The sequence below is a fragment of the Opisthocomus hoazin genome, chromosome 1 (genome assembly GCF_030867145.1).
Source record: "Opisthocomus hoazin isolate bOpiHoa1 chromosome 1, bOpiHoa1.hap1, whole genome shotgun sequence".
In the NCBI taxonomy this organism is placed as follows: domain Eukaryota; kingdom Metazoa; phylum Chordata; class Aves; order Opisthocomiformes; family Opisthocomidae; genus Opisthocomus; species Opisthocomus hoazin.
The window spans coordinates 10537699-10561171 of record NC_134414.1 but is presented as its reverse complement, the minus strand read 5'-3'; the positions used below and the strand labels follow the sequence as shown (position 1 = coordinate 10561171).

General features: G+C 38.6%; 1 protein-coding gene across 26 annotated transcripts in view; it reads right to left on the bottom strand.

Annotated features, from left to right (window-relative positions):
• Positions 1 to 23473, bottom strand: part of DLG2 (discs large MAGUK scaffold protein 2) — a 1094951-nt gene that overhangs the window by 399927 nt on the left and 671551 nt on the right. For all 26 annotated transcript variants that reach the window (XM_075416649.1, XM_075416588.1, XM_075416597.1 and 23 more), the window contains one exon: positions 17281 to 17331. In XM_075416649.1, coding sequence (XP_075272764.1) covers positions 17281 to 17331 — 51 coding nt within the window. The remainder of the gene's footprint in view (positions 1 to 17280; positions 17332 to 23473) is intronic.

The window sequence follows — 23473 nt, the reverse complement described above, 5'->3', positions numbered from 1 at the left end:
CAACAGCCTCATAGACACCTGGGCCAAAGAACACGGTATTGAGTGGGTGTATCACATCCCCTACCATGCACCAGCCTCGGGAAAGATCGAACGTTACAATGGGCTGCTAAAAACCACTTTGAGGGCAATGGGGGGTGGGACTTTCAAAAATTGGGATACCCATTTAGCAAAGGCCACCTGGTTGGTTAACACCAGAGGGTCCACCAACCGGGCTGGTCCTGCCCAGTCAAAACCTCAGCGCCCAGTAGAAGGGGATAAAGTCCCTGTAGTGCACATGCGGAACATGTTAGGGAAGACAGTTTGGGTTAGTCCTGCCTCGGGCAAAGGCAAGCCCGTCCGGGGGATTGCTTTTGCTCAAGGACCTGGGTGTACCTGGTGGGTAATGCGGAAGGATGGGGAAGTCCGATGTGTACCTCATGGGGATTTAATTTTGGGCGAGAATAGTCCATAAATAAATTGTATAAAGTTAGTTGTTAAATAACCCTGTCACTGTCTGTTATCACTGTTATAATTGTTATATGTTGTACCAGTAGTAGCATAGTAAGAATCGTCCAGATTAAAGAAGGATGGACTTTTTCAATGAAAACCTAGCAGAGCACGGTGATGATGGAACTGGACCTGGTTTTCAACAACTGGCATCCAGCGACTTCATCAAGATCAACATCTCCTGCAGACTGTGGGCACGGGCTGCACCAGATACATCAGCCGTGAGCTCCGGATGCAGCAAGTGACCGCCCATCACCACACATCACCTCCCCTGCCACAGAAGACCATAATGACAGATGGAGCCTGAAGTCATGGATTAAATGAACTCAATGGACACTTTAGAGTGATGATCCATAGACTAAAGGAATGATATCTGGAGACAGGAGAAGTGGTGGTGATCAACTGGACAGTGGGGGACCTGGGCATGACGTAGATGGTATGGAATAAGGGGTGGATAATGTCCTGGGTTTGGCCAGAACAGGGTTAATTTTCACCGGAATCCAGGAAGGGGCACAGCCGGGGGGTGGGGGCTGACCCCACATGGCCAAACAGAGCCCGGTATTCCATACCATGTGACGTCACGCTGGGTTCCGGTGGGGGGGGGGGGGCGGTGCGGCGGGAAGGCACTCGCGGCTTGGGGCGGGCGCAGCGCCGGTCCGGTTTCGGGAGAGCGGCTGTTGTACGGTTCGTGGTTGTGTTTTCTCCTTATTTGTATCGTTGTTGTTCCTGTTTTCCCTCTGTTTGCTGTTCTGTTAAACTGCCCTTATCCCGACCCACCAGTTTCTGCCTCTTTCTTTCCATTCTCCTCCGCACGCCGGCGGGGGGAGGGGCGGCCGCGTGGCGCTTTTGTTGCCGGCGGCAGCCGAAACCAAAACACAGAGACATAATGTTCATGAGTCTCTTATGGTGCCGGTTGAAATACAAATGGTGATCTATGAGCAACAACATGTCCAGGAAAGCACAAGAGTGGAATTAAGGTCACCAGCATCAGTGGCAGTGCATTTGGAAATGCACATGGACCCTGTGGTACCTAAACTGCTCTGCACTTTTTAGAGTTGCAAGCCTGCATTTCACCTATGTGGCTGTTTTGGCCATCTAAGTCCCTTTATGAATCTGAGCCACAAATACCACCTTTAAAAAAGGTGACAGCTCCCTTTTTCCCAAATGTGGAGAAGATAAATGCATTACTATATTATCCAGGTGAATCACTGCCTGTATTGAAGGACTTGTTAAATATCCTAGCCACATAAATAACATCCTCCAAGGTAAACCTTCGAGATGCTTTATATCCAACTATGACTCTCACCACTACTTTTTGTTCAAAGTCCTAACAGCTTTTCTGCTAGTGCAGCTCTGATAGTTATTTACAAGGCAAGCATGTGCAGAATAAACAGAACACACACTGATGCTGTGAACTAATTTAGCAGGTAACTTCATGGATGCATAACTTTGCTCTTTACTTATTCTTACAATTACTTATATAGTCAATTCTTGGACTGTAATGTCTTCAAAATTTTTATTTTTTTCTGAAGATAAGAAGGAAAGAAAGGAATTATCATCAGATTTTAAAGAACTCTGCATGCTAGAGCATCAATAAGGTAAAGGTACAAGCAAAACAAAATATATGCACTCATTGGAAATGGAAGAAATAGAGGAAAATATTGCATTTGCTTTTTGATGGCATTTTCCAGGGTATCCCTGTTTGTAGATTGTCCCTATGTTTATGTTATTCTAAATTTCAAGAAGCAGACGGGATGTGAGGCCATTGAGATTTTGATAAAATTTATAATGTTTACTGTTCTAGTTCCATTTTCAAACTCAGCTTTAAAAATGTTGATTTGTTATTCAGCTTCTCAACAAAACCTTTCTCTCTCACAGGCTGCAGAGCTCTATGCAGTCTGAAATTCCCCTGCAACTAAACCCACCTGATTTGGAGATTTTTTGCTCCACCATTTTCAAGCTCCTATCAGCCTCTTCATGGCTTAGTTTTTCACTGTACACCTGACTCCTAGGGCTTTTTGTGTTTTTTTTTTGATATAGTTATACTTTGAACGTATTGCTATGCAAAGAGCATCAAACTAACATTGACTCTGCGGTGTAAAGTGGAGTGTATTGACTCTATTTAGCATCACAGTCCTAACAGTGTATTATTGCATGTGTTTCTGTTGAGAAATAGTTAAGGTGGTTGTGCTCCCTTCAGTGCAGCTGGCTTCCAGGATCCAGCTTGGTTGCTGCACTGTGCTTCGTTATTCACTTTGACTTGTGCATTTTTTATACATACACTCTGTTTTTCAGTGAACCGAGCTTTTGCACCTATAAATCACTTTTGCTAGTTAGCCATGGTATCTAGAGGGCAGATTTACCTGAGAAAACACAATACAAGCAAAATGGTTATTAAGCATAGAAGAATAATATAACAAGAATGAAAATCTGACAATTTCCAAAGCATATTTTTGTGTCCCATAACAGCTGTTATTGTTTTTATTTCCACTTCAGGTAAGCCACAGTTGTCTAATGTTTATTGCTATTTTCAAATTTTGTTTATTTCAAGTGTGTGTTATTGCAACCACTTTTTCTTGGCAGTTGTTTCCAATGAGCATATATTTTTCACAAATGCATTACTTTTTCTTTAGTCTTCTTGAGGTTTTGCGCTATCCCTCTTCCACCATATAATAGGCAAATTTGAACAATCTCAGGACTATGTTTCCTGAAGGTTTCAAAAATCCTATAAAAAAAATCACTTTGGCCATGCAGAGTTCAGTCTCTATTTATGGAAGGCTGGTTTCCAGTGAAGACACTCTGATGTATCATCTGGCAAACATTAAGAATTTGTGGGACTGTTCTCTGCTGGCTCTGGTCACAATTAAAATTATAGCATTTAACAACAGTCATTATGCTAAAGCAGCTGAAATGCACTGTTCCTCAGAACAAGGAGGTAAAAATATTTAATTTACAAATAAGTTTTGGAAAAATGTCACCTTTTAAATTATGTCCAAGTATGTAATCAATGCTTCAGAGTTAATCTAAGATAAAGGAGACAACTGGATCATTTACCTTGAACTTGTGCCTAATATAGGCTATAGGACCTACTTAAATCATCTCTGGAGGAAAATATCTTTTAATTCCACAATGTGTCATCCTTATGCAGAGCAATGACTGCAAAAAGGAGGCAAAAGCCAACACAGGCCTTTGCAGTTTTCCCCCTTTTAATAGAAACTGAGCATACTGCTGTCTCCTTGCACCCACTGTGAACATTTTTTTTCAAACCAGAACCCTAGCTTTAAGGTCTGCTTAACTGAATGACTTCTACCTTTCATAAATTAGAGGAAGGATGGCAGTAAAGGATGCTATATAGTTTCTGGGCATTCGATCTGCCTTGCTGATCTCTCAAAAATATGCTACATACACAGCTCTGTGTCACACGTACAGTAATGTGGCCGAACCTGATATTGACCACCAACATCCTGCTGTGTCCCTTGTCCTTCACGAGATGTCCATTTTTGCCCTTTATCAGCTTTGTTAGTGTTTGACAACCTTTACTGCATTCGTTAATATTCTCTCCTTCTCAGTTCTTATATTATGCTGCTGCTTTTTTTTTTTTCCTATCAGCTACTGTCTTTCTTGCTGCCTAACACCTTTTTGCCATTCCTAAAATTTTCATCCAGTCCTTCTCACTTGTCATTGCTAACCTACTAACATATTTATGTTCAGTCTCAACTTGTTCAAATTCAACATCAAACAATCAGCCCTTGTCATCTCCTTCCAGGTAGGAAGACGAACACTCTCTAAAATGTTATTTGTCATGCAAGTGCATGCTTTCTGTGACCAAGTCACTGCTCTATTTTCTCCTTCCTCCTTCCTCCTAGGAAGTTAATTCATGAAGCTTCCTGTGTCTCTCCCTCAGAAGGTGTGTTTTCCAAAGTTGCAATAACCCACAAGACCTCCCTTAAGACTTTTCAGTTATCAGTATTTTTTTAAGTATAATTAAGCAAGATATTCCAAAAAGTTTTACACATCAGGTCCCAGCCCGTGTTGGGGGAGCACAGTCCTCAGTTAGATACCCTAAGGTCTTCACCAGACCTTTGGCTACAACACTGGACTGAAAATTTGTGTTCGGCTGATGACCAGCCAAAGAGGCCCAGGGCTTTTTGCAGATTTGTTGTATTCCAGGCAGGAGTCCTTGATTTCATATACAGGCTCTGTTCTCTTTCTGGCCATATGACTTCAGATTTGGCCAGGTTATAATACGTAACTGTGCTTTACCAGCACAGTCTGCCACTCCTTTTACTCTGGCCTGCACAGACACCGTGATGACTCACTCCACCCCATTTACCCTTTTTAAGCACCGCCACAGCATTAGGTCTCTTTCAAGGCATTGAAATTTCTTCAGTGCTCAAAGATCTTTTGAAAACTCAGCATGACAGGTGCAGACGCTGTTCAGCTAACTCCTTTAGAAATCACATTGGATATTCAAGGCCCTAACCTTTTCTTACATTTAAAGAGAGTTTGGGGCTTTATTCATACAGAGTAGCATTAGACTCTAAGTCCTTGCTACATTTTGATTTATCTGATTTCCTTCTACCCAGTTAAACTAGCACTGAAGTTTCATGGTTTTCCTTAGTCCATTTTGATAGATATTTCTCTGCTGCTGGGAGAGATGAGTAATGGCATTGTTTGGAAGTGGAAAATCAGGGTAGGCATTGATTTTTAATGGCTTTTGTTACTTTAGCTCAAAATTTATAGCTTTAAGCAGTTACAGTTCCTTTTTACTGTGGGTCATACACACACACTTGACTCATTTATTTCTCCCTCAGCCACATTAGAATGAATACATCTAGAAATGTATCACTTTTCCAAGCTTCCTCTCAGAAAGGCATTCTCCCTTCATTTGAATTTTAACAACAGATCTCTAGACTCCCCATGAGAAAGCTTAATATGAAATCCCTAAACATATTCATTATAATGTATGTTGCATAAGTATAGCATTTCTCCTTGTTTAAAAATCCAATCATGATGTCAACATTCAGTGTTTTAGCTACCTTTTACGTTTATTGACAAAAACACGTACAAGTACCTTGCTGTGTAGTGCAGCACTGTTTCTGCTTCGGAAATAAAACAATAAAAATGTCTATTTCTCAAGTATTTATTTTATAAGAACATTTGCCAATATTTTTTATGAACTAATTATTCCTTTTCCATTTCTCATTCCTGACTAAATACTGGATGGACAAGTAGTTAGCACACATATTTTAGCATTTTGGAAAATTCAAGGGACGTTTTAAGAATATAAAATCACTATCTTCTTTACCATTTTTCCTAGATGTCTGTACATTTTGCACTACTATTAAGACACTTGATGTCAATGGAATAGGTACTTTTCCCTGTGTACTATTCAAAGTGTACTTCAGTAAAGTAGGCTACTAGACTACAGATTAAGATGCGTGTATTTTCATGCTACTTCTGCAGCTGGCCTGTTTTTCTGTGCTTCAATTTCCCCATCATGAAATATGACAAAAACACTAGGTACATTATCATCATCATCATCACAGTTAAAAGAAAAATTTGCACTTCAAAGCATTCTTTAAAATTAGTAAAAATTAAAGTTACAATCTCATAATTATTTTAGCAAGTTTTTTTTTCCTATATAGTTTAATTCCTGCTAATGGCAATCTGTGTATTAAACTTTGATAGTGAAAGTATGCTAACAGGATGTCTCTTCTGCTTTGCAGGTGAGATATAGGAAATGTATGTTGTGCTTCGAGTGCAACCAGATAAACTCTGTGAAATTAAAAAACACTAAAAAAAAATTAATAGAATTCAGTCAGAATTTATATATCACATTAAGCTGCATAAAATGACTTTCAAGCCGTGCTTGAGACTCACCAGCTAGATCATACTCTTAGGGTAAAGCAGTATCTTGCAAGGTAAAACATGCATGAGCAGCATGCAATTGCTTTTCAACTACCTTCAACTTCAGCATACCTGAAGTTACCTTATCCACTTGACATTTAGTTGCAGTTTTAAAAATAGGTACAAAATTTGAGAGGAAATGTTTGAGATCGTATAATTCGAAAGAACTTCTACATGCTACAAAGTGGGTCATTGTTCCTGCACAACAATGTTGCAAAAAAATATACCAGATCAATTCTTCACCCTCTTCTGATGAGAGAGAGCTTTTCCTCCCTTCATAGAGTCAGAGAGGAGCTGGGTGGTGGTTAGAAGTGGAAGAAAAATGATCTTCTGGCTGCTTCAAACATAACTGCAATAGAACGGAAAATAATGGCAGTGCTGCACCCAACGAGCAAATTAGAAATTGCTGTTGTGACACCGCATTACTATGTTACGACGCATAGCAATGACAGTTCTGGAATGCAGTCTGGGAAAGCCAGCAGATTATTTTCTCCTTCCCCCCTCCCCGTCCCCTTATTTCTCTCAGTCTTTGCAATGTCATTCCCTACCGAAGTGGCATACTGATTCCTCAAGGTTGAGTGGCCCTAATTTATGCATTACAGTTGATTCTAAATAACAAAAATGAAAAGCAATTTTCTGCAATGCAAAACATTGCTTTTTCTGAAGAGACAAAACCAGTACATCTAAGATGCCTTTTAAAAAGTCCTGCCTTGAAAATGACCATCTTTGCTGTGAGATGATTACTATCATCTCCAGAATGATTCATTTTCTACCAGTAGATTGAGGTCCATCGTTCTCATTTATTTAAATGCACATATCATTTAAATCTACATTTTTTTTTGCCAATGCCTGTTGTGAAACTGAATGAAAACTGAGTCAAACCACTGCTTTGTAGCTCTTTAGTTTGTCATATATTTTTCCATTCTGCTTTCTCAGTCTCTCTGCAAGAAGATTCCTGTACACTTTCTTGGAAGAGTCAGCATCTTGGACACACTTATTACTCCTTTTTAATGTATACATACCATCCTATGAGCGCTCCAGAAGCTTTTATTCAGATCTGGTGTGTTTATTTTTAAGTCACACTTGCAGGTCTGCTCATTAATGACTAGGGCTGATTGATCTGAAGTATCACAGGATGGGACATTTCAGGTTTGCTTGGGTAATAACACTTACACTGATTTCTAGTAGTAGGTTTTTAATGCCAGTTTGGAAAAGCTGAACTGTGTGGTGCAGAATACACATTTGTTTGCACTTCCTCAACATTAGGACGCTATCTGAGCACTCAGAACACTCCTAAATCTGTGCTAAACTCTCAAATCAATAATGGATTTATTCCAGCTGAATTATTACCAGGCAAAATTGTTGTCCAGTAACAGCAGAAATGCTAAGCTGGAGGGAAAAGGTCTGCTTTCCTGCCTCTGCCTAGAGGACTAGGACACAGCACCAAAAAGCTGCCGTGTTTCTCTGTGCAAAGTTGTTTTTTCATTAGACCAATGTTATCTACTGCGCACTTAAGTATTCCTTGCCAAAACGTCAACATTCTGCAAGTTTCACTCTGAAAGATTCTCTGCAAGCCCCTGAGATTTGCACCTGCCTGTTTGCCCAGCGATAGGACAAGGGGCAACGGGCACAAACTGAAGCACAGGAAGTTCCATCTGAACACGAGGAAGAACTTCTTCCCTCTGAGGGTGACGGAGCCCTGGAACAGGCTGCCCAGGGAGGTGGTGGAGTCTCCTTCTCTGGAGATATTCAAGACCCACCTGAACAAGGTCCTGTGCAGCCTGCTGTAGGTGACCCTGCTTCGGCAGGGGGGTTGGACTGGATGAGGTCCCTTCCAACCCTAAACTTTCTGTGTGATTCTGTGTGATTTTGTGTGTTACGCTGTAGCCCATGGATGGCACAAGACCCCCCTGTGATGCTTCTGCCTTCCTGTCACTACCAAGGCAACTTCACAGCCAGCCTATGTCAGACGCTCACTCTCCAAACATCAAGGAGGAGTGAGATAAAGCTTGGGCTTTGTCAGCTAAAGATAATACAGTAAATAAGGCCACATCTTAAAGACCTACGTCTAAAGTAAAGGCAATTTTTATGTAAAGCTGTAAATAATATAAAAAAGCAGCAGAATTACTCACTGCAAACTACCTGGTGAGAGCGAGTGAGTTAGGAAATGAGAGAAAGGCAATACATGACTGATATTACATGAAAAATAAAATGTCAATATAATAATAATTTAAAAGAAACAGCAGCAGAATGCTACCTATAACAGCTACGACTTGCATGAAATAACTTTTCACGTAATAGGTAACTCAAGGTCTCAATGATCTTAGAAAAGTTAAAGGGATAACTTTCAAGTAGAGACGAACATGAATAATTCTTTTTCCTGTACTCACATGGGTGGGTTTTGAACTCTTAAATAAACGCTGCTTACCTTTTCAACTTTTCTTCATTTTTGATGTGGAATACAGAGTATTACCACTATTGGGGATTTTTTTTCTGCAATTGATTTTTAATTCATTTCTATCACTTTCAGAATTCTTTCTAGTATTGTGCTAACGTCTTCTTTCTAGTATCTATATTTTCTACTGACGTGCTGTCCCTGAACAAATTCCCTGTGAGTTTTCAATGCAGAAAGTTAAGTAACTTCAGGCTTGTGATTCAATATATTGAAGAATGAAATTTCTTTTACTCCTTTGGGAACAAAATGGCTCAGTGTGTTGAGTGACTTTTATTAAATTTAAAAAATTACATCAAACAATCTCTAATATTCTTCTGCCTGAGAATTCTTCAAATTATTTTGAAAATACTAAAATATCACAGTGAGATTTCGTAACAGAATATTCAGTTATTTAAAATTTCTCACACAACCGGAAAACTTTCACAATCTTCCCTGGACCTGAGAATTCATTGAAAAAAATTATGAACCCCTCATCTAAAGAAATATGCAGAAACCACTATATGAATTACTAAAACCAGTCAATACACAGACATCCAAAAATAAATATACAAATTATTAAAAGCCAAATTTATAGTAACAGAAATATTCTTTGCCTTGGGAAGCTTGGATCATCAAGTGTAAATCCAAACTACGCATTTTTTTCTATCTGAAATAGAAAGCTAACACACATGCACGGTAGGAGACTTCCTTCACTGAGATAATGCCCTCAGAGGAGTTCAAATGGCACCACAGTGATAAATCCAAGGAAATACACTATTTTAACTGAGCCTGTGTCCATGCAATGTTTTTCAGACACTTAGACTTAAAAGCAAAATTCTAAGAAAACAATATGAAAATGCGAGTTTATTTGATAGGCACCCAGATGGAAGTAGATGTATAGTATTATTTCAGCTTCTTTTCCTAATCACAGTGTAGCTATAATCTATAGCAGTTAAAAATACTTTTGCTAGTCACTTATAGCCTTCTTCCCTCTTTTGTCTCCCCTTTCGTGGCTTTCCAGCTTTTTTGTTGTGACTATTGGGATGAGAAGTGCTGCCACTCCACAGCTGAGAAAGGGTGGACCCTCTGCAGAGCTGTAGCAATGACAAAACACAGGACAAGTCTTCCTTATAAACAGAGGCTCAAAGGAAAGACATGTGCTTTTTTAGCACTTACTCTGGGTAACTGAAATTATTCTGGCAGTGCATATTCTGAAGCAGTCCAGCTCATCCCTATCTGTAGAGGTCAACAAAACGATTAGTCCTCCTAGTCCTATCACTACTTTCGGGAAAACTGTGGGCAACTCACCAGTTCTACTTCACTGCACTCCCAACCTTTAGAAACGGAATAGTTAACAGCAATAACAATAAATATAAATATTTTGTTCACATTTCTAAAAGGGATATAATATTAACAGCTGTTCCTTCTCTTCTCTAGTCAATAGACTTTGGTAAGACAGTTATATGGGTTTATTGCGTTTCTAGTCCCAGACATTGAATGTGGAGAATGACAGCTAACTACATCAGGCAGAAGCTTCTGTCCCTCAAACAGTGCATCCCTCCCTCTCCTGGCTTTTCTGCCTTTCCATGCATATTCGAGGCTGGCACGTTTCGTACCTCTACCAAGCACAGGTGGAACAGTCCCCAAGACATGCACAGCTCTACAACCAGGAATAGTTTCAGCGTAATGACTTTCTGACAGAATAAGAACAAAGAACAAAGTTTTCCAATGATTAGTTATATTTTGGGTGCCAAATTAGGGCTGCTCTGAGGTGACAGAAAGTCACATGTCTTGGGTGAGTAATGTTACAGAAAAAATCAGGCTGTTCCAAGGAATCTTAATTTAGGTCATTCAACTAAAGCAACCAAATTCTGCAGTTGCTTTGGAAAATGTTGACCTGGTATTTCAGTGTCACATCAGCAGGACTGCACACCGGGCTCTTTCAGCTCCTTTCATCAGCTCCCTCCTGCACAGCCTAAGGTCAAAGCAAAATCTGGTAAGGCGCAAGAAACAAAGGAAGCAAGCAGACCTTGCTTAAGCCATTGCATCCAGAGGCCAGAGAGTCTGCACTTTCCAATGCTCACAAACCTCTCTGAAGGTAACCAACAGCCAGTGACACAACCGCCTGCCAGTGTCAACTCTAAACTAAGACGTGATTGGAATTAGAAAGCAGAAGAGGGTTTCCTGTGCAGTGCTTGCATGCACTACACCTGTCTTTTCAAGGATCTTTCCTAATTTACATTTTCATTTTACAGAACATTTTATTATACATATGCAGAGAAATAAACTTCAAAGGCCCTATATGGATACTCAAGAAATCAGTTTTTCAAAGTGTCTGCACGACTATAAAAGATGGGATCACATTTTCTGGTTGCTAATAACTCAGCTCCATACATAGATACTTCCGCTTCTGCTTGTCTGCAGATTGCACTGGCCCCTTCCAGGAAAAAATCCTGTGGGGAAGATTCATTGCAGTAAACAGCCATAGGTCACTATTCTACTATAAATCTGATATAAACTTGTCAGTAAGAAGTATTCTGCCTTTGAATTATAATTTATTTCAGTCTGAGGCTGCAAGAGTAACTACCGCTTACTCTCACTTAGGAAGCAGGCAGAGCCTACAAAAAAAGAAATGTTCTAAGAGTACCCAGTTAGAAAGCTCTCAATAGTGAAGAAAACACCTGCAGTTCTGCAGAAATAAACACTTAGAAAGTAACACTGCATTTGGAGGAGCTCAGCAGGCACCTGAGGGACACTCACTTTAAAAGATTTACTTTCTCCTGTTTGAAGATGTTAGATCACTCCACTGGAGCCGTTGATGGTTGGATATTGATTTATGCACTCCAGGTTCTCAGGAGGCATACACCCACAGCATAAGCTTTTAAACTTTGAAAATACCTTTCTCCTCTTGGCAATTTCTTTACCACTCTCTTCCACTCTTTTATTTCTGAACCACATGAAGGAGGACTTTCCTGGCACCGCATTATCCTACAATCTCATTCCTGAGAGGTCAAAGCGTACTGTTGCATGAACAACTGGTGTCTAACACCTTAAAAAAAAGGCATAAAGCAGGTACACTACTGACTAATAGTGAAAACCTTATTTCCCAAACATACAAGCAAACAGCAATATTCGTGGACCATGACCCAGCAACGTGTGTTCACAGCCCAGAAGACCAATCATACCCCGGGCTGCATCAAAACAGGGTGGCCAACAGGTCAAGGGAGGGGATTCTGCCCCTTTGCTCCGCTCTGGTGAGACCCCCCGGGAGTCCTGTGTCCAGCTCTGGAGCCCTCAGCATAGGACAGACCTGGAGCTGTTGGAGTGGGGCCAGAGGAGGCCACAGCAATGATCCGAGGGCTGGAACCCCTCTGCTGTGAGGAAAGGCTGAGAGAGTTGGGGCTGTTGAGCCTGGAGAAGAGAAGGCTGCGGGGAGACCTTATTGTGGCCTTTCAGTACTTAAAAGGGGTTTATAAAAAAGATGAGGACAGGCTTTTTAGCAGGGTCTGTTGCGATAGGACAAGGGTAATGGTTTTAAACTCAAAGAGGGTATATTCAGACTGGATAGAAGGAAGAAATTCTTTACAATGAGGGTGATGAAACATCGGCACAGGCTGCCCCGAGAGGTGGTCAATGCTCCATCCCTGGAAACATTCAAGGTCAGGTTGGACAAGGCTCTGAGCAACCTGGTCTGGTTGAAGATGTCCTTGCTCACTGCAGGGGTGTTGGACTAGGAGACCTCTAAAGGTCCCTTTCAACTCAAACCCTTCTATGGTTCCATGTTTCTGTGATGTCTGCCAAAACAAGCTAGACAGATATATATAAAAAAGGCATCAAGTCAAATTACAATCTTTGTGTCTTTGAATACAATCCAATTCCCTCTGTGCTTCAGCATTCAGTAGCATGCACCTCTCAATATTTTTGCAAACTTCTGCCATTTCACAAAGGAAATGTTTTGGGGTTGGACTAGATGACCTCTAGGGGTCCCTTCCAACCCAAAACTTTCTATGATTCTATGATTCTATGAAATTAGTGATGAAAACATAAAAATTAATAGTACAGTAGAAATTATCTCTCAGTTTTACAAGGTACCAATGTAAATAGAAGCCCAGGCCTGAAACAAATTCCTTACTCTACCAAAATGTATGAGGATGGCTTTTTCCACTGTTTCCTCAGGATTTTTAAATTTTACCCTTAACATATGATTACAGTTTTAGCCTTTCTAGTTGAGATTTTAATAGACTCTTGAATTTGGTGGGAATGTGGAAATCCAACCTTTTAGAGAATAATAATTTTGAACTAGAAATATAAAATCTTTTCATGGCACTTCTTGTCATGGAAATGAAGCCAAAGAAAAGAAGAGAGAGAGTAGGTTTTCAGACTCTCTACTGAATAGAGCACGTGGTGGATACAGAATAAAATGTCAGAATTACCACAGCGCACTCCCAAATGATCAATCATTACTGAGAATTTACTCTTTTGAAATATCTTTAATCTGATTCTTTAAGGAAATAATTATGCTATGTGAGCATCCATGCCTGTCTCCCTCAAAGGTGGTAAGCCCAATATCTAACTGCAACCAAATCAGAAAAAGTGAAGAGTAAACAAAACAGTAAGTTTCTAAAAACTTTGTGAAATGATGGTGTTCATTAAAAACAGGGACATTCTGCAGTGTAACCTGAATTGTTATCACAGGCCAGACAATCCACAGGAGTATAAAAGAAAAAGAAATAGAGACACTTCATGAGTGTTTCAGCCTTGGGAAAATTCTCAGTCAGAGCTCGACCTGTTCAGATACCAAGGTCAGTCAATCTCATGATGCAAATGCACTGAGAATTAGATATCTTCAGTTTCATTGTTGATAGAATTTAGTTTTTCTAAACTGTCTATTCCACAAAAAGTAATATAATTTTGCTTTTATACGGATGCAGAACAAAAAAAGGTGCAGAAGCATCAAAAGATTCTGTGAAAACAGCTTTACTAATCATAACTGCCGCCTTTTCCTCTAACATCTAAAGCACTGGCAAGGTTAGACAAGCAAAAAAGTACCGAGATCTGAACTCAGACATTGAACTCGGCATGAATCCAACATGAATCATTAAGTGACCCACTGTCTTTCTTTACTCTTCTTCAAGGTAACTATTGATATTGGCTGATATTTCATCAACTTCTATTAAAATCCTCTCTTCAGCATGTGTCTCGAAGCACAGTGCTGTACCAAGGAGTCAATCAATTAAAACTTTCCTCCAGCTTAAAGAAGTTAGGCTGAGCTTTGTCACAGTCTATTCAGTTCTCTCTTCTGCTGACCACTGATTTACAAGTGCAAACTGGTCTCTTGAGAGTAGTGGATAGATACATATTTCAAGTCCTGCAGTAATGGAAGAGTAACGTCACTGCACTAATATGAGTCATTTTATGCAGAGTTTCCTTTTTATGATGTCATTAATATTCAAGCTAGAGCAAGGCAACGGCTTGTTTTAAGGAATCTTGTTGAAGTGTGCATTTGGGCATTGTAGTTTATTACAAATTGCCAAGTCTTAGTCTACACCTGGATCTGCATTTTATGCTTGTAGGTTAGCAAACTCACACATTCTCTGAAGTAGCTGAAGGAATTCAAACTGTCTTTTTTTTTTTTTAAAGAGATTTTGTTTGATTTATCTTGAGTGTGTTACTCAGGTAGGTTCTTATGAGAGCTCTAGATAAGCATCACTTATTTAACAGTGATCCTCTTGGGCTCAGGGATTGCTGATGGTACCTGAGAAGTGGTTGGCACAACCGAAGAAGAGTAAAAGGATAAGAGCGTGCCACTAAGGAGGGGGCTGGAAGAGGCATAATTACAACTTCCTTAACTCCTGGAACAGCACTGATCACAGCTTTAAGGTGGATCTGCCTCCAAATTGGTCGTCTTTGTGAGTTCTTACTAAAGCCTTTCAAGCTCAAAACTCCAAGTCTTGTTAAACTGTAAACTAGGACCCAACATTTTAAATAGAAACAACTGAACAACATTGTGTCAAAGAGCAAAAATTAGAAAGCTTTCTACACAAGCCCACTGTATCCTTGCAGTCATTTCTTGGTATGCCACCTGGGTCTCAGCCAGCTCAGTGACGCTCAGCAAGCTCTACCCTGTTTATCCCCTCAGCCCCTTAGCAGGGTTTCCTTCTGGCATCTTTGGGACCCTGCTGGTCTGCTCCCCAGCTCCACACGGGATGCCTTCTGCCAACATGCAGACAGTGGCCCTGTGTTACCCCAAGTGACGGAGCCATCTCTTCAACCTGGAGCAAGGATCATACCTAAGCCAGCAATTCTCTTCAGGAATACATCCCACAAATTCACGTCATCTATGGATGAAGGTGACATCTTACAGTTAAATTAGTGGTGTCCCTGGATAGTCTATAGAGACTGGGAGAAGCTCTGAAGTAATCACTCCTTTACTACCTTTCCTTTTATTCTGCTATAAGAAATAAGCAGAAAAGAATTCAAAAGCCCTAATACACCTTCAAACAGTTTAGCTTTTACGTTGTAAAATCTTTTAAATTGTATTGACTATTTCAAAATGTGGATAAATACCATGAAGAAAATATCTGATGGTTTGCGGGATGCAGAATTCTGTAACTTAGATAACTGGACTTAAAATGGAAAGTTTATTACCAGCTCTTTGATATGGGCAAACTACATTTTTATCTCTCAACACCAGCAACCTTAACACATTTTGCGGCTTTGCCATTAAATACAGCGAGATGATTTTCCATCTAATTTCTAAAAGCAGTTTTGTGGAAGAAAATGGGTAATCAACATGGAGAATGTCTTTCTTCTGAAAATGCTATTAGTCTAACATAAATGACAGCTATTTAAAGGCAATCATTTGTGTTTTATATCTCACACAAAACCCAGCAGACACAGTACCCTGCCTTTGAGACAAAACAATGATACATGTGACAGAACATTTCAAGCAGTAATAATCAGAAGTCACAAATTCAGCAGCATCCAGAAAATAACTGAAATATCAGCCATTAAAATCTATAGCTTTTCTTTGCTATTGTTGTTCAGATTTTAAAAGATATTATGTGGCATTATATTATGATTAACTTATTTTCTGCATCAGGAAGGTACAGGAGAGGCAAATCACATTTGTTCTGCAGGAGGTACACTGATAACTTACACATCTATTAAAAATAAAGTGGTTTTCAAAATATCACCCAGGAGGCACATGTTCTGTTCAGTGACCTTTGGAAACTCTAGTCCAATGAATAATTAGTGATGCGCAAATAAGTTGAGAGACAGTAGATAAAAAGGGCCTAGAATTTTACATGTTACCTCTTACGAGGATGGCTATAGTGAAAAGATATATTTCACTTTCATAATTTTCCTGAGAGAGCAAACCAATGAGAATATAGACTTGTATCCCTTTCTGTTGAATAGTTCTGAAATTCAATATCCTAGACAATTAAAAATATGCATGCAGAAAATATGTAATGAGTTGTACAATCTAAGTATCTAATTTAATGGTAGTTTGCTGCCTTACAGGCATTTGTTCATACGACGTCAGTCACATCTTGGTAAAACCAGCCTTGCATTCAAACATCTTATGTAGAAAGAAGCCTAACTGTTTTTGCTTCAGGATGATAAAACCTCATGTTACCAGGATGCTGGTACAATATTGAAGGAATTCAGCAATGACAATCTTGCATATATTACAGATCTTTGTAAGCACTATGATACGTGACAAAACTTAGACTTTCTTTCTCACACAATATGTGGCCCATCTGGTCGAGATATTGTGGCGAAGAAAGTCCACAGTCTAAAGAAAACAGTTATGTAACCAAAAGACAAGGAAAAAACACCAAATCCAGGAAGATATGATGCAGCACAAATATTAAATATTTCTCTTTTTTCTGTGTTACTTTTAAACAACACCAGCAACAAAGCTTTCTCCGCCAGCCCTGATTATAGCCCATGTAATTCAGACTTGCATGAATGTATCCTTTACACATAGATCTGGTCTACAGCTTTTATATAGTCTCTTGATCATTAATAACACTTTTGCAATTTTTGTTTTATAGTAGAAGAATACATGTCTTCTATTATCACGCAGATATGCAAGAAAATCAAGGAGGTTAAAAGAGAAAAGATGCCGCAATTCCAGTTCACAAGCTAAAAGGGAGTTACCAAGTCACATGGGCTCAAATGCCTGGTTGAGCACTGACAGTTATATGGAAAAAAAGCATTCTGCATACTGGTCTGCAAGTAGCTACACATGAAACTTCTTAAAAAACATGGAAGGCTTATCCTGTTGTATCACTCACATTTTCATAGTGTAAAATAAAGAGCGACATCTTTATTCAAAATATAAATAATTTTATTCTTAACCACTTTTAAATTCATAAATAATTGCATTGATTTTATTACAGATTATATTTTTTTCCTATAAGAGAAGAATAAAATATACTTACCCGCTCCAAAGTGATTTCTTCAAATTCATATTCAATTTCTGTTCCATTGACCTAAAGAAAATAAAACCATAAAATTCCTTAAATACACATGGAAGGTAATTTGGTAGGGATACTGTAGAGATATTCCGGTATGATCAGTTTACTGAAGCACATTTTTTAACATTTAGGTGAGGCCATCTAAATTATAGCCTACTTGGTTCCCTTTTGTCTTGAATGGCATGTAATCAAGCTTCTAAACTTGGAAACAGTAAAAGTTCAGTATGTAAAAAACCAAAATAATGGATAACTAAGTCATGCAATATGACTGGTATTTAATTTAGTGTGTTCATGGACTTTCTGTAAATAGTTTCCAAGGTAATAGTTTCATGTCAAAAATAGAAGTCCTGTTCCTAAAAAATATTTCCACAGTTGGAAGAAAGATTAATTATTCATTGCCTTCTGAGCTCCAATTTACTTTGCAATACAAAACCAGACAGGAAATTCGTAGTATTTATGTAAAAATCACTCACTGATACATATACTGAAATACATCTTGTTTACTATACTAACCTAGGGCAAGAACATGACAGAGGACCTTTGAAATAGGCAGCTGAATGGCAAAAAGACATAGAATGTTAATGCAATTCTTACGCTGAGTTTCAGTGTCAAAAAAAATTAAGCTATGAAATGTAGAGCACCAAAATGGATTGCACTGGACAAGAAATCTATCAGCTGAAGACATGACACTGATTTAAGCAGTATTCTGAAACCTTGTTCCAGTCTGACATGGATTTTTCTGTCCCTCTAGGCAACTCAACATTCCTTCCTTAGTTTCCTCGTCTCTTAAATGGGTAGAGTACCACATCTGAGAAAGCTGCAAGAGCTGACTATATTTTCAGTAAACTACACAGTAATGAAAATACTTCTGCTATGAAAATTTCAGGAGAATTCCAAAGTGTGCCTTAGCTACAGTTAGTCCACAATTTTTTGATTTGGCTAGAAAATTCTGATCAATCAAAAATAAAATATATTGCCCATGAATCATGCTGGTTTAGTTTTTGTGATGATAGGAAATTTCCTAGAAAAGTGTTTTGATTTAATGTTTTACTTAATGATAAAAAGAATATTTTATAGGAGCAAAATTGAAGTGAAGCACGAAGATAGACTTTATCTTGGAGGAACAAATTTGTTATTTCTCAGAACAAGAATATTTCTTACTCCTCCCCACTTCTAGCTACTGATTTTCGATATTAGCTTTGTAACTGCAATTGGAAAATACTGCACACAAATCATTCTTTATCTAGTCAATCACCTTTCAAATGCAATTAGGTACTACTTTTGTGAATATTACAACTAGGTGCATGTATCTACCGAACAAAAGCTTCCTACAAAAGCCACCAACTATTTAATTTGTCTGCAGTTCAAAATCTGATAAACCATAAAATCAGTAACAGAAATAGAATCCTCAGGATCAGTGTTCAACAGAAAGAGGCAGAGGGAGAAAAGTCCAAACAAATAGTCCATGCTTAACAATGAAATGAAAACACATTGAAGTCAGTGAATGCAATATTTAATACATATATAATATTTGCATTTTTTACATTATTGCAAACTGGTAATCACATTACACTACTCTAAAAGAAGATATGAAAAAAAATTTTACTATAGGATATTTTCCTGTTCTATGTTATCTCTTTAATGCTTTCTGCATAGACTTTTTTATTAATATAGGCAACTTACTAAGTATGAACATCTTTATAGCTATTTCTTTTTTTGTCCTTTCTTGTCTTATGATAATGAAATCAAAGTTATATATATGTCTCTGTTTTCATGAACTTCTCTTTTATCTTAGGTTGCTGGATAGCTCTGATCTATGTCTTCAATTCCTCAGACTTGCTCTATAAAGCTGTCTTTGCTTCACTGCTTATAATCACTTTTCCTTTGCATTAAAAACTCATTAGTGCAGCAAAATGGGAAAAAGAGGGACATGAGAAGTGAGCAACCCCTGTATAAAGATGAAAAGAAAAAACACAAGCTGAATACTCAATTTGTATTTGCACACAAACAAAATCTTGATTATGATCATCTGAGAGGTTCCTTTTATCATCCACAGTCACAATTCCAAAGAGGTCTTCAGTTCAAATCTCCATTAATAGCAGCAGAGATCCATTATCAGGTTCCATAGCAGCAGGGATCATATGGATTGAAAGGCTGAACTTGATCCAACTCCTTTTGCTATTTAAGCATATATATCTACACGTGCAGTTCACTGCCCTGTTTTCCTTGCTGGTTGCTCAGAAGACCAATGCAGTTATTTCATAAAGGGTCTAATAATATATTGCACCTACCTAAAGCAGGTGAAATAATGATGTATGCAGTACCCTTCATTGCTAGCACTATTTTATTTCATATCTAGACTCTCTGGTTGCACCTACACTGCTAAATTAGAGTCGATTTTCATCCAAGTCTCAATGCTTAAGGCTGTTTCTGTCTGGAGCCTGCTGGAAACAAATAGTCAAGGAGCGAGCCAACAGTTAAGCAGGAAGAGAATCACGGCTCCAGTGCTGGAACTGGCTTGTCAGTCCTCTGATTTAGCAGCATACGGATGTACCCCCTGTTTTTGCTCACTTTAATTTGACAGTCTCTGGCCTGACAAAGCACCTAAACAAGCTGTCTGAACCTGCAACTTCCATTTCTTGCAAGTAGTGTGAACCTGTTCCTATGGGTTTTCTGAATTCTACTTTTATATCAGATTGCTGCAAGAATACACAGCAAAATTTACTGTATCATACTGTCTGTATGATTTTAAATAGCTAGGAAAAGGTCCAAACCTTTTCATACGATTTCTCTTCTCCTCCACAGCTGAAGAAAATATCAACATTTCCAAGTGGGAATATTCTTTCTCATCATTCAGGTGTGCAAAATTGGGAACAGATATCTTTAATCTCAACTAAATTTTTATATTTATAATGCTGAAGTGTGAGGTAGTCATCTAGATCTCTTTATACTCAGTGAAAAGACACAGGCACTTCTAGGTCTTATTTCATTAGGATTAACACTAGAAATCTCATGTAGGTTGGATGAATTGTGGCTTTGAGGTTTCCTTTCACTGAGTATAAATAGAGTCTAAGAAAGATCTTTAAATTTTGGTGAGCGCTTGCCTGAAGTCTGTTTTCTCTGCATCACTCTTCACTATAGACTGGTAACAAAGTTCTGCTTAAGGGACGCTGCACGTCTTTCATAATTATACACCAGTGAAAGGCCAGATCTCTGGTTTAGCAGCTTTTCTGATTGGGTTCTTGGGCTTGTCTGCACCTGTAACTGGCAGCACATGCACAGCATGATATCCAGCACCTGCTCCCACAAGCCCAACCGGTCAGGATGTCCACAAAGAACAGTGTCTCCTCGTTCTCCAGAAGCTCAAAGACAAGATACATTGCTGTTGGCTTCCGTCTCTGATTCAGGATGCTGATGTCCCCTCTCTGGAGTAAGAATTCTCAGCACCACCAGTGACAGTAACAGGCCCAGAAGACTCTGGCAGAAGTGGGTGAGAAGTGCGTAAGATGAGGTCCCTGGGAGGATGCAATCAACCACAAAGCTTCTTCAAGGCACAGAGACTGGAATCAAAAGGTGTCTCATTCAGGAACATGCTGTATTTCCAACAAAACAGAAAAGATACTGCTGACCAGGACGAAATACATGCTACATGAGAAGCAGGTCCACATGAAACCTTTAGATAACCTTGAGGGCCTTTATTGTCCTCTTGTTCAGGAGCAGCATCACCAGCATATAATTCCAACTCAAGGAGGCTTCTCAGTTTCCTGACCTTACATAAGTTCGTGGTCACGAGTGCAATGAACTTACAGCCCCTGTAGAGTAAGTTACCGTAATTCATTTAAGTCCCAATGTTTAAAGCAACTACTTGCAAAGGCAAGGTAACAGTTGCTTTGCGTTTACCGCTGCACCTGTTATACTGGAGGACTTTCCCAAACTTTTGACAAGAAAATGTCTTTAAGAAAGAGATGTATTGTATGGTAACTCTCTAGATTCTAGCATTCAAGAGAGATCTCCTTGTGAAGCTCTAATCACTACAAGAGTTCACCTGTCTTTCTAAGGAGAAAGCACTAGTCATATTCAGACAACACTTTCTTTCAGGAGAATGAGAAATAAGGAACAGATAAAAAGTGGTTTTTATATATTATTTCATGAAAAACCTGAAATAAAGCCCAGCACACAGAACAGCAAAAGAAGGATCTACAAACTCTGATTGTTTTGTTCCATTATGTGAAGAATTTTACTCTGACTTTCCAGGAATTTTATCTCATTTAGTGCAGTTTAGGGATGACATAAGCAGCTGAAGTTGTCCCTTAATGAAAATCAGTTCTACAGATCATGATAGGTTCCTGAAATCCCTGAGAAATACATTCTGTCGTGCTTTTGTTTTTCACAGTCTGTCACTTTGTTAAGAATTTTATAGATTTTTTCCTCATAATGATAATTTCATACGCTTTTTATGCTTCTTCAATTATTTTATTTAATAGACCTGTTTATACTCAGACAAGTAAGAATTACGTATTTCTTCCTTGCTATACTTCTACACATCTACGACTGCATCCACCCACTCAATAAGATGTCATCCCAAAAATTTTAATGTGAAGAACTCTATTACAATAGTAGCAACAACAGCATAAAAACACAATTTATACAACTGTAATATTCTGAAATCACTGCACCTATTCTTTCCAATAAAATTTATGTCATTAGAGCTGTTTGTTATGCTTAGTCTTATTTTCAAGAAGAGAGTGTTTTGCCTAAAAATCACATCTGTAGACTTTTACTACAAACAAAATCCATTTTAAGTATATTTATTTGGATATTGTTTTTCAGCTGTCTTTGGGAAAGAAGACTGCTTCTTCTACTTTTATTATTCTATGCATAGGAAGATAACTACCCTGCCACTGATTTTAACTCAACATGCAAATTTTATTGTTTTGGCTGTATGGTTTCACTGGTTGCCTGACTACTCAAACCTCAAAAGAGTACAGAATTGCCAAATTCTTGTTGTAAAAGTAACCTGAAGATATATTTGTCCTTTAAAAATTTCCTGTTTTCTGCATAATTAAGACAGTCCATTTTACATTTCAGAAACATCAAGGCCGTTTGGGTAATTTAACAAGTATAAGATTTAAAAAGCCCTTCATAATTTCTGTTTTATAAGCAAGACCAAAGAGCAATCCCTATTTAGCTTTTTGGCATCTCCAGATTTAGGTTATTTCTTCATTAATTGCAAAGGAAACCTGCTGATATCCATTTGATATTGTTCTACAAGAACATTATAAGTTCCTTCCTCACTGCATATAAACTTACAGCAAAGTCTCCTGTGCTTTCTGCTTTCAAATACGATGATTCTGTGTTTTCAAACTGTCCTAAAGAGGCTGCCAGAAAGTTTTTCATGCCACTCTTCTTTATCAGAGTGAGTGCATTTAATGGGCTTTCTATGCAAGACACCCCACATCTACTTTTAATCACAGTGCGTAACTAAGCCCACTTTCTTCTTTTGACCCATATTTCATTTAGAAAACAATGACAACGTGTTAGGCTCTTTGAATGAAAATTTACCATAACCTAGAACTTTCTTGTCATAATACGACTGTTCTGGTGTGAAGCATGAGGAGCGAAGGACCATACAGTTTTGAAAGAAATTTATACTTTATCAGGGATAGGTCTTACAGTATATATCCAACTGATTTCTGGATCCCTCCCTAGATCTGTAGGGGATCTCCCCTACAGATCACTTGACCACCAGTCATTGTACAACCTTTAGGGAAGATACCACTCCCAACACACAATTAGCAGAGCTCAAAGAGAGTAAATCCAACTCTTGGTCAACTGATCTGCAGCACGGTCATGATCGACTTGTACCCTGCTCAAAAGGTGCTTTTTTTGCACCTCCTTTTCTCCTATATCCTTCTCTAAGTCTGAATTTTTAGTCAGCCTTCTTCTTCACTGTTTGTGTACCATTCTCATCCTTTCCTCTCTATCTTCCTTCCTCACTGTTACTCCAGGTTTTCTTGTTTTCTTTCTCTTGGAGAAAATACCCATTTAGCAAGTAATCATTATGATTCTTCACTGGTTGATTCCCGGATCCCTAATTTTATCTTACTTTACCTCATTTCTCAAATCTTGTTGAGAACAAAATCATGCTTTCTGTATC